Source organism: Saccostrea echinata, unplaced genomic scaffold, assembly GCF_033153115.1.
Source record: "Saccostrea echinata isolate AGI-Se365-2 ecotype Australia unplaced genomic scaffold, CSIRO_AGI_Sech_v1 ptg000009l, whole genome shotgun sequence".
In the NCBI taxonomy this organism is placed as follows: domain Eukaryota; kingdom Metazoa; phylum Mollusca; class Bivalvia; order Ostreida; family Ostreidae; genus Saccostrea; species Saccostrea echinata.
In genome coordinates, this window is record NW_026889758.1 from 53,166,748 (window position 1) to 53,178,526 (window position 11,779).

At 32.3% G+C, this 11,779-nt stretch overlaps 2 protein-coding genes and 1 long non-coding RNA gene across 4 annotated transcripts in view; 2 read left to right on the forward strand and 1 right to left on the reverse strand.

Moving 5' to 3' along the window:
- The window catches only part of LOC133183091 (poly [ADP-ribose] polymerase tankyrase-like), a 43,386-nt gene extending 34,133 nt beyond the window's left edge, over positions 1 to 9,253 (reverse strand). Inside the window, exons 1-15 of one of the 2 annotated variants that reach the window (XM_061318032.1) lie at positions 9,138 to 9,253; positions 8,039 to 8,123; positions 6,603 to 6,780; positions 6,074 to 6,376; positions 5,605 to 5,676; positions 4,997 to 5,056; positions 4,528 to 4,639; positions 3,908 to 4,025; positions 3,128 to 3,297; positions 2,844 to 2,931; positions 2,223 to 2,327; positions 1,624 to 1,746; positions 901 to 978; positions 485 to 648; positions 283 to 392 (exon numbers count right to left, since the gene is read on the reverse strand). In XM_061318032.1, coding sequence (XP_061174016.1) covers positions 283 to 392; positions 485 to 648; positions 901 to 978; positions 1,624 to 1,746; positions 2,223 to 2,327; positions 2,844 to 2,931; positions 3,128 to 3,297; positions 3,908 to 4,025; positions 4,528 to 4,639; positions 4,997 to 5,056; positions 5,605 to 5,676; positions 6,074 to 6,376; positions 6,603 to 6,780; positions 8,039 to 8,107 — 1,750 coding nt within the window. In that variant the 5' untranslated portion in view covers positions 8,108 to 8,123; positions 9,138 to 9,253. The remainder of the gene's footprint in view (positions 1 to 282; positions 393 to 484; positions 649 to 900; positions 979 to 1,623; positions 1,747 to 2,222; positions 2,328 to 2,843; positions 2,932 to 3,127; positions 3,298 to 3,907; positions 4,026 to 4,527; positions 4,640 to 4,996; positions 5,057 to 5,604; positions 5,677 to 6,073; positions 6,377 to 6,602; positions 6,781 to 8,038; positions 8,124 to 9,137) is intronic. The other variant, XM_061318033.1, reaches the window with a different exon arrangement.
- LOC133183097 (uncharacterized) overlaps positions 1 to 11,779 on the forward strand; it is a 250,024-nt gene that overhangs the window by 205,303 nt on the left and 32,942 nt on the right. The gene's annotated exons all lie outside the window — the stretch shown is intronic.
- LOC133183943 (probable palmitoyltransferase ZDHHC24) lies at positions 9,863 to 11,528 on the forward strand. The gene is made up of 2 exons (XM_061318816.1): positions 9,863 to 10,336; positions 10,647 to 11,528. The coding sequence occupies exons 1-2, from the start codon at positions 9,977 to 9,979 to the stop codon at positions 11,199 to 11,201; spliced, it is 915 nt and encodes a 304-aa protein (XP_061174800.1). The 5' UTR covers positions 9,863 to 9,976; the 3' UTR covers positions 11,202 to 11,528.

An 11,779-nucleotide genomic window follows, 5' to 3' on the forward strand; every position in this document is an offset into this window, starting at 1 on the left:
ATACATTTAGGAAAGGTCTAATAAGGACAATATCTAATGCCCAATCTTGTACTGAAGTAACTTTAATTTGATACAACAAGTAATAATTTAAATTGTACATGTATTCTTCTAAATTTTAAGTATCAATTTAAATTAAAATTTAGAAGAATACATGTACAGATATGTTTTCTGTCTGGCTTAGTTACAATATTAAAGGAACAAAAACAACATTATCAAAAGAACTTAGATATATATAAAAAAACATTTTTTTTTTAATTTATGATTATCCCACTCAAAACTTACTTGATTTTGCTTTTTCAATGAGAATGTCAGCATTCTCAGCCCGACCTGCATAACAGGCAAAATGTAAGGGAGTAACCTTTCTTCTTGTCACATCATTAGGGGTGGCTCCTCTGAAAAAGAAAAATTTTATATACATTTTTTTAAACATTTCAAATTGTAGTCATTATTTTCAATATTTGACATCAAGAAAGTTGACACATACTTCTTTAAAAGCAGCTCCAGAGGCCCTGTTCCCTGACAAGCTGCAGCAAAATGAACAGGTCTCCTACCATACTTGTCTTCAATGGTATAGTCAGGTTCAACAGCCAAAAGTTTTTCCAGGTATTTGACATTTGGATTTATACAGGCACAGTGCATTGGGGTCATCTACAGAAATTATTATTTTTTATTTATTTTAGAATTTTTGGAAACTAGTAGACACACATCCAACAAGAATGTGGAATTTAAGTTCAACTTTAACTTAATTACATGCCATTTTATTTCATAAGGTCTTTTTTTCATGTTCATTGTTCTTTTTGGAGAAAAGATTTTTTTCTATGTAACAGTTGGATGAAAACATGATTTTGCACTTGTGCATATAAACATGATTGAAATTTAAAACCTTTTTTTTAAACATACCATAGCATTGTCAAGTGGCTTTTTCCTTACAGATGCACTTTGAAATGGTTTGAGGTCTTCAGTTGTAAAATTCAGAACCTGAAACATAAGACAAAATGTGTTGTAAACATGGATGCCCTGTATGGCAGCTCTATGCCAATAAAGTGTTTCAAATGAGGGTCAAACTCAATGGTTACTGTAATCAGGTAAAAACTGTTGGTACCAAAAGAAAGGTTTTGTGGCAAGGAATACATGTGAAATATGAAAGCTCTAGCACTAATGTTTCAGAAATTATGACCAATGTTAGAGCTTTTCAAAAGTAGGTCAAGGACATGGCCATGAGATAAAAAATTTTGGTACCTAACGAAAGGTTTTGTTACAAATAATTTACAAGCCTTAGCGCCAATTGTTTAAAAAGTTCTTGGCAAGTTTTAAGTATTTCAAACATAGGTCAAACTCCAAGAGATCAAAAATGCAGGTACCCAAGAAAAGCTCTTATCACAAGGAAAAAACGTGTGAAATACAACAGCCCTAGCATCAAGTGATCAAAAGTTTTGGTCAAGGATTAAGTTGTGCAAATATTTGCAAAAGAAGGTCAAACTCCAAAATCAAGGTCAAGAGATCAAATACATGTATGTTGAAATATGTAGCACCAACTGTTAAAGTAATATGGGTAATATTCGTTGTTGAAATGTTTATCTGTCATTTAAGAACTACACGAAGGAGAGATATGGTAATATTTACATCTCTGTGGAGAAAATTAAATCCATATCCCCCATTTTTGAAGGCATCGTCCATCAGCTTTGCAGAAAGCTCCAGATGTCCTCGACTAACAGCATAGTGAATATTTTCATGTACGCTGGTTCTCTGAAACATTCAAAGCACAGTTTTATAGATGATTTTCCTATATAGCCTAATGTTGCATTTCTAAAGCCAACCTAAATGCTACACATCTTAAAAATTTCCTGAAAAAAAGATCAATTAGAATTTAGATACTTGTATGATAACACAATGAAAATTATGAATGTATCCTTCAGGTTTCATACACCTGTGATGGTTTAAATTATTATGAAAGTCTGCAGCTCTAAACAGATATATTATATAACTGATTTTAACTGATACATGTATTTTAATAACAATCTAAACCTTTGAAAATACTTATTTAAAAAGGGTATTATTTCTTTGTGTCCTATCTACGTGTATGGTTAGCAGTTCTCATTCCTGATAAAAACATGAAAATTGAGGACTATTTATGCAACAGGGTTCTGTACCTTAGTTTTTGATATTTACATATCAGAATGTAAATAGCTACATTATTCATTAGCATTTTAATAGTTACATACCAAGTACTCATCCTTGGCCTCTTTCAAGTATGCATCTAATGTTTCTTTTTTAACACCAGCTAATAGACAATGTTGGATAACATCTGTATCACATTCATTTGTATCCTGTATTAAATAAAACATAACTATGTGTACAACTAACTTGTTGCGGCTTTGCAAGTTGTAAAATAAAAATTGTAATTTACATAAATCCCATGACAAGGAACTCGGTATCATCTTATAGTCTGTCCAGTGAGATGATTTTAATACCAATCAAACCCTTTACAAAATAGTTACTGTGCTTTATACTTTATTAACTTAAAATGTTAATTTCCAAACACTCAAGAAAAGACGTCTTCTTGTATGAATATACATGTACATCTCACATGCTACATTTGTACTGTTTCTTCTTTATAAATACGGCTTATCAGTCTCATAGTATGACATAGGTTTAAGAAATATGGTGTTTCATAATTTCATGTACAAGCATCAGTAAGAAAATTCATTGGTCAACATAATGCCTAGTGCAACTTTGGTCGAAAATCAAAACTTAAATTAATGTACTTTAGTCAAGATTTTCATATTGTGCTGAAACCATCCTTGCAAAATCAGACATTTGGAAATTCATATAAATATATATACCTTCAAAAATGCTTTATTGCCCTCTTTGTTACCACGAGCTGTGTTGAGTTTCAGAACTGCCCTGACTCCTAGAGAGGTTTGATTGTATCTACAACAGGTTAAGAATATACATGAATGTAAGATGTCAGTGTCATAAAATGGGAAATTAAATAATAGTTTAAACTTCTATAAACAAATTATTATCTTATGGTTGTTCAAATTAGATGCAGAAAATTTTTTCCTTAAATCTAATTCAACTCTTTTAAATTTTTTTTTTTGGATAAAAGATACAACTGAATACCCACCTTCCAGTGTCAATAGCAGACAAAAGAACTGGTGAAGATGGAGTCTGAAGACGTTTGCTCTGATTCTGAGTTCTGTCCTTAAAAATTAACTTCACTGCCTCAACGTTGTTCTTCTCCAAGGCCACATGTAGAGGTGACCGACAGTCCACAATTGATCTGTGTCTATCAATCTGAAGAAAAGTGAAACAAGCATCCAATTTCTCATTCATGATACAAATTTCAGAATTCATGTTTAAATAGTATTTTGTAAATTCCTATGAAATTTATCTCTATAGTATCCTACCTTAGTCACTGGGACAACAAGGGCGTTATTTAACCAAAATTTACTTTGTAAGGTTTTCTTTAGATTTCATATTATAAACTCATATATTTTAATAACAAACACTCTTAAGGAACTGAGCTGTACAATTTTGCATTCAATCTATTCTTCTGCAATCACCATTCTTCAGTAGCATAGGACATATAGTCACATGACTAAACTGACAATGTCACATGCAAAACATTAACAAAATTATTAATATTTATGTAATTCTTGAACAAATTGTTGTGCTTCAACATCTAAATCAATTAGCTAAAGGGCTTTCTCCATAACAGCTGCAACCAAACATGCCTCATAAGACATTGAAAATATTATGTAGGCTTGAATATCTTAACTCCATCCAAATTGAATCTCAGAAGATCCCCCCAGAGCAGCAAATTTTGATATGAACAAGAGCTACATGTACATGTATATATGCCCCCCCTTCCCTAGATTATCTGGCTTGTAAAATACAAACTCACATCCTGTATGTGTTGATCATCATCAAGTAACTGTTTGAGGAGATCCATGTCATTTTGATATACTGCTCGGAAAATAAGGCGCTGGTGAGCTCTCCTAGAGATGAAAGGAACATGATCCCTACAAAAAATAGACAGACCTGAAGATCTGTTTGTGTGGTGACTCCCATATATCAACAAGATATGATTTAAATTAAGGGTATCAATAAAATCAAGCAACTTAATGAAAATGTTTATGGAACAATATCCAAAGTGATTACATCAATGCCCAATGCTATATGCAGTTTCTTATTTTGATGACATGAAATGTAATTTAACATCTAGAATGCTCCAGGAATCTGCATTTGTGTTTGTGTTGCCCATCATGACCTTGGTTGTAAGTGATCCTGACTTCTCTCAGGGGTAAGATCTTATTGCTTATCAATTTTACATAAGTTTATGATAAATCTGTGTCATTTACAAAATCTATTTCAGATTATTTGTGCACTCACTGCACTGACAAAGTTGAACACTGGCAAACTTCTCTTAATCCACTTTAGCAAACTATTAAATGTAATCTCTATTTTTCTCACTTTTGGAAAAGGCTTATATGTACATGTATGTGCAGATGAAACCAGACATACTTTGTTTCAAACAGAGGATCTTTCTCTAGAATTTTGATTTTGGGATTTGGCAGTAAGTTTCTGTCAGGTCCTCTCTTCTTCCCTGGGGAAGTTTTCTTCTCCTTCTTCACTTCTGAAATGATGTCAGATTGCATATTTATTATTCAATGTACAAGAGTTTACTATGATTAATCTTCTACAAAAGACTGATGAAAATAATATTGCAGTGCACAATACTTATTTGTTCAATACAATTAATGTTTAACGATGAATGCTACATTTTCAAAGAGACTTTCTCTACTCTTATGTAAATGATATTTTTACATGTATATTCTGGGTTATTCATTGCACACTGATGATTCCTTGCTTAGCTAACACAACTGCACAAATTTGTTGGAGTTTTTCTGAGTCTACCTAATGTACATGTATTTTCACTCAGTCTTTCATAGCAAATTAAAACCCTCGGTTTTAGCAGTGAAATATTACAAACCTTTAGGCTCTTTCTTTCTTGATCTTCCCCTAGATGACTGCTGTTTCTTCCCATTTTTACCTGAAAGTGTTTAATTCATACGTAAATACATGTAATAATATTTTTTGTTGATCATAATGATGAAAAATTTTCATTACAGAGAATATATTTATCAATGCCAAACCCTCTACTCTCCAGAAACTGACAACTTTGATGCATGCAGTGATGCACATGTTCCAATAATAACACAATTCACTGAATAGCACAAAAGACTTATCAAAAAGACTATTGATTTGAGATAAATAAGTGATCTTCCCCCATGTATTCAACAAACTTGATGCAGGGTTTTTTAAGGTATTCCTGTTTAATATTACCAGAGGGAAATTTAATTATCCAGTTTTTTCCCCTAGTGATTACTAGTGATTACTATATGTCACTTCTGCCAATAACATACATTTTATTCAGAATTTTATATACAGTGTATTTGCTGTTTCAGAATCATAATTATACAATAACATCATAAAACATCTTGAATTTGATTCATTGATAATAATTTACTTTTAAAGATACATGTATATTAAAAATCTCGTGTAAAAATCTGTATTGCAAATATATACATGTATATGTACCTTCTTTCAAAGCAACTGTTATACTCTTTTTGGCTTTCCCTTTCTTTGGCACTGGTTCATCATCTTCCAAATCTTCATGCAGACAAAATACAATATTCATGCAAACTCAAAATAAAACCACTAGATTACACGTTTCTTTACTTTTTTAACTTAACTAAAAGAAACCAAAACAAAGTCGAGCAAATTTCAGCAACTTTCATGCAGCAACAATAATATCCCTGATATGTGCATTAGTATTGAAAGGTTTTGTTAAATACCAGAATATATGGTTCCTAACAATATGCAACAGAAATGTGCATTCAATGTGCCATCAAAGAACATACCATGATCAAAATAATTTGAGAAGAAAAAAAATTTAATAAAAACAAGATACATTGTAAATGAAATGAAACCTTTACAAATAAAAAATTATAAAATACTTTAATATAGGCATTATAAAATTACTTAAATGTATGTATGCTAGGCTAACCTTCTTCATTGCTGATTTCCTCCTCTGTGTCTATCACAAGATCTTCATAAGGCTCGCCTTTCTCTTTCTTCAATGCTTTAGATAAAATCAGTTCAATTCTTGCCTTCTCTGAATCAGGAAGCTGGTAAGTTTCCCTGGCTACCCGTTCCATCCTCACATTGGTCAGGACGCACTCAATTTCAGTGTGATCCAGAAAATCGAACTTGTACACTTGAGTTTTTTCATCCTTATCTAACCACTGGATTTTAAAATGTTTTGTGTTCTGAAATACATTCTGTTGGGTCCTGCACAAGTAAAAACTTCCTAAAAGAAAATAAAACAAAAACAAATAAATGCTTGATTTTACTTAGGTGTGAAATTTGCTAAATATTGTTCAAATAAGCATTGAATGCTAAAACTTTACAGAAAAAGCATTGTACATATATTCAAAGAAAAATTGAAGGAAAAAATATCCCACACATCTATAAAATCAAACAGTATGGACTCAAGATATTGGAAAATCTGAAACAAAAATGTTCATATTCATTACCTGAATCTCCTCTGACAGCAAGAAAGACACCCTTTTTGTAAACAAGCTCCACTTCATTCTTGGGTGTTTTTGCCTTTACCACTGGTAAAAGTTCCTCTGTCGGAGACTGAAATCTCTGTACTGGCACCCTCTGCCTCTTCAGTGGTGTCCTCGGCTCAACTTCTACAGACTTTCTCCTCTATTTTGCAATAAAAGCTTTATTGAAACTATTTTTTCTATATATTACAGGGTTGCAAATAAAATTTTGAATCTTAGAAACCATGTGGGCCCCCAACTTAACACGTTTTACTAGCCAGCATTGATTTTTTTGGGGCCCACATTTTTCTCTCTACTTTGTGAGAAATTCTTGATCTTTTTTATTTAAATCTCTGATAAGTGTATGTTTCTGTCCCAAGTCTTTCATTTCCTTGATGATTTTGACACCATGAATGAATGAAATTGCATGAAGTTTTACATTTTTCTTTATTTCAAGACCTCGAAACAGAAGGTGCATTTAATTGTAGAATCAAAGCATGGTCAGGTTCTGGAAAAGTTTGGATAAAATTCTTATTCACCCTGTGGGCAATTACATCTTCAGGAGTTGTTCGCCCATAGACAAAATGACTAGTATTTGCTAGTGGGAGAGTGGTTATTTCCTACCCCATATTACGTTACTTTCAATTTCATACTCACATTTTTATAAATCAAAAAGAAATGTTCATACAACAGAAAAACATGTACATGTAACTATAAATTAATATATGCAACTATTCTACAAATTATACTTGTTGCTAGACAAACCAGGATGAGATATTCATAATACTTTCTGTAAGCACCATAAGCCTGTAGAAAGATTTCCTTGCAGCAATATGAACAAGTACACATTTTAATGCATTTTGTGATTTAAATGTTGTGATCTATGGTGTTCGGTTGGGGCCACTCGCACCTTCGCACTTTTGCCTTTAGGGCGAAGATGCAGGAGTGCCAAATTGCAAAGGCAAAAGTGCCACTTAGTTATAAAATGGGTCTGCAGTGCATGTGTACCAATAACATCCAAGAGAAACAATATTAGAGCAAAAAAGGTGAAGGCGAGAATTCAAAGCAAAATAGTGCAGATAATTAATGAACCTACACACAGTAACTCTAAAAATTCACCAAATTTAGCTTGCTAAAATTAACTCACAATGATAAAGATTAAAGAACTCCACAAAAGTAAATTGCAAAGGCGAAAGTGCAAAGGTGAAAGTGTGATATTAGTATTGCTCCTTCGCTTTAGCACCTAAGCACTCTGGCCTTCGCATTTTGGCCATCGCATCTTCACACTTTCATACTTTTGCCTTTGCAACTTCGCACTCTTTCATCTTTGCCCTAAGGCAAGAGTGTGAAGGTGTGAGTGGCCCCAAAGGAACATCTGACCTTTATGAAATAACTACTTATCACATTATTATAATTCATACCTTTTTTGCTGAGCCTGATGTACTTGGTGCAGCATCTTTTTCATTCTGTCCCTTTTTGTCCTTCTCCATCCTCTACACAACTTACCTACAAGTATATCAACTCGTGTAATTTACTTTCAACGAAAGGTGAATTATGAAGCAAATGAAAAAGTTAAAATAATAATCTATCTGTAACAGTCATTGAAGACATATCATGCAGACCTTCCTAGTTTAATCAACACAATAATATCAGGCCACAAATTAAATATTGCCCTTTCAGATAAGGATCAATACATACTGTAACATTTCATCAGCATGATCAGTGTTTTAAAATTCTATGGGTCATTTTTACATTCATAAATTTATACACATATTCTCTTAAATATTTTGGTATTTATCAAACAGTTACTAGCTTTGGTGGATTATTTTTTCATAAACTGGGTAGTCCTCGATCAATGCATGAATATAAAATGCAGTTCAGTAACGGACAATATTTGCACAGATCAATTACAGTAAGTATTTACAGCATTTGAGAATGGCAAATAACTAAGTAAAGAGAAGTGTGGAAGGACATGAATTTAACTTATCAGCATCAAATTAAGCTAAATTAAAACATTTTTCTGAAAGGGAAAAAAACAGCTCTAGCTGCTACCCTGTTACTGCTCATGTTTCATGTATATAGAGCTGGATCAAGACACTGAACCTTACAAACCTATTCAAAAATTTAAGACCGTGTTTATTTTCTTTTATTTTTGCAGCTCTGGTGTTATTGCAAGGGATTGCTTAACTATGTTTGTATCATAAAGCAAATTTATGAATGTGTCTTGTTAAGCATCAATCAAATTTTCTCAAGTGTAAACTGGCGACAAGTTGTAAAACATATGATCAACGAAAAGCACTAAATCAATGTCAAAGACATTTATAATTTTTAGTACACATAAAGACTATTGCATTTAGCATTCCTGCGCAATAGGCTTAATGCTTACAGCCCTCATTCATCTAGGGATAAGATAATGCACATAAAAACCCACGCTTTGTAAATATTCGGAACATTGGTTAAGCAATAGAGACACTATGGAGCATTTAATAAAAATTTACTTGATTAAACGGTTAGGTTTACCTCAAACTGACAGTATCACCTGGTAATAATATTGTTAAATGTGTACGTTTGATTTGTAAACGAATTTCTTTTGAGCCGGTTTCACGACCACATGGCCGCCATCTTGCCGCCTCTTTTGTTTGCCTCCCCCGTAGATAAATTTTTATGCATTTTTTATGGAATAGACTTCTCTTTCAAAAAAAAACCATATTTAACTTCTTCCTCATAAAGAAGAAAACTATCATTAAAATTTAATGAATAAATTCAATATTGCTAATGCCTACATTACTTTGTGCTAACAGATTTCAAAAAAATAATTGATGGAATAGCAAATATACAAGTCATGTGAATATTTCGCCCAGTTAATTTCGCGGGAAAATCAAACACCAAATTCGATGACCTTGGCACAGTTTTTAAATATTTTTAAAAATATTTCTTGGCAAATACAAAGGGTTATTTGAAATAAAAGGTATAGCAATTCTGCTGTTTTAGCATTGTAACAAATATCTTCTAGGCTATACATAGAATAAGGGATGCAAAGTTGCCATTTGTACAAAAAGGGTCTAAATCTTTTTATACAAATAGTATCATCTTAAAATATTATTATTATATTTACTTATTTTTATGATTCTGCTTTATAAATATATAAATAACTGATTTACTTTCAACATATCTTGACCTACTTTTCACGAATTACTAATGATCGACTTGTCTAAAACCTTGTTATGACGTTGTTATGGAAAATGATACTTCCGGTCAAACGTGCACGCACCGGTCACTGATCATTATTCTTTCAGGAGCTAACAAGTAAGCAGCTTTAAGGACCGGACAATCTTTTTCCTCTGGTTTGTGATTTGAAAATGGAGCTTAAGGAACGAAGGGCACAGGCAACGTTAAAAGAAAAACTTTCTGATCATTATCGCAAACGAGAATTCAAACCATCAAAACGGGATATAAGCAACTTGGGCGTTAATTTTTTCTGGGGAATGACATTCTCTTTATTTTTTATCTCACAATTTATTCTCATTCCAAATCTGTTCAGTGGTTGGTATATGATTGGAATGATTGCTTTGGTATGGTTCACAATGTTTGAGACAACCATAAATTGGATGGGAATGTATTTTGGAAGCACAAGTTATGTCGAGAAGGAGCTTAGGGCAAAGCATTTTCCCGAGGCCACAGAAAACCCCACTGGATGGCAGTACTGTCTGACGTGTCAGGTACTGTATCTTTAATTAAAGGTTAATTTATCTTAATTTGTGTGGTTTGTTCACATGTGTTGGGCTTAAATATAAAAATGCTCCCTGCAAATAAAAAATCTCTTTTAAAAATTCATATGTTAATGTTTAAGCTTTAAGAGTATAAATCTTTTATTTTTTACACTAGGACCAAGTCCCAATTTATATGATTTAGTTGGACATTAAAACTTGGAATCTAGCTGTGTCTCAGGGGCTTTACCTATCTTTCAAGAAAAATATACATTCAATTAGTCAATTACATATATCAAGTATAACTTTTTTTTATCAATAGGTAGATGCACCACCAAGATCATTCCATTGTTCCTATTGCAATGCCTGTGTTCTAAAGAGAGACCATCACTGCTTTTTCAGCAACTCTTGCATAGGATTCTACAACCAAAGATTTTTCATGCTTTTTATTCTGTACATGGTTTGGGGGACCATATTTGCTTTGTATCTGTTGATATCTTACCTGAATGAATTTCATCCAATAACCTCTTACTATGAGATTTTAACATTTTTCCCATTGGCAACTATAGCTCAGTTTTTACTCGGCTATCTTTCTTTCTTAAATGCATTTGTGATCATACTGATTGTATTATGTCTTTTGTGTCTGGCCGCTGCTATATTTTTCTTAATTTTTGAAATTATGTTAATGTGCAAGGGCATGACATCTTATGAAATGCATAAAACTGGTCCTATCTATGATAAGGGTTTGGGCAACAACATTAGATCTATATTTGGACCCATTAAAACTATTCCTTTGCAAATAATATGTCCTCTATTCCCTGTTGATCAACAAAATGATGGTTCAAAATGGGAATATACAAGAATTAAGGGTCAGTGAATGCACTCTAGTTTCCTCAGCTAATGTGTTCATTTGAAAATAGAAGGGTGCATAATATTTTTCTTCAATCAAATTTTTTACCTTACGTGTATCATATTCCCGTATTGTGATAATTTATTTTAACATTACGTAAAATGTACATTTTGTATCATGGGTTTTAAATTGTATTCACAAGTATGACAATCTGATGAATGCTCATTGTTTGATATTGATACAGTTTTAAATTATTTCATTGAATAATGTGTATTTATGAAATACTAAATGTTTTGTGACAGTATTTTTTTTTTTAATGTGTGTATGTGCATCCATAACTTAAAGTACATCGATGAATTTTAACCCATATTTATTTTATTTTTCTATCAATAAATTCTAATAATCTTAGACAAAGTCTTTCATTTCTTTAATGATTTGGCCTTATTTCATGCATCAGGTGAAATTATTAAATCAGATCCTTTGATTTGCTATTAATGTAGATCACTACACTAGGATCTGAAGAAACTCAATTCAGGGTCATCTCCTGGTGATTTTTCAATTATTCAATCAATTCACTGGCAAGAATTAGCCAGTATCTTGGAATT

Coding starts and splice junctions, on each gene's coding strand:
- LOC133183943 (XM_061318816.1), top strand. CDS start 9,977: ATGGAGCTTAAGGAACGAAGGGCACAGGCAACGTTAAAAGAAAAACTT. Junction 10,337..10,646: donor AGTACTGTCTGACGTGTCAG/GTACTGTATCTT, acceptor TTTTATCAATAG/GTAGATGCACCACCAAGATC.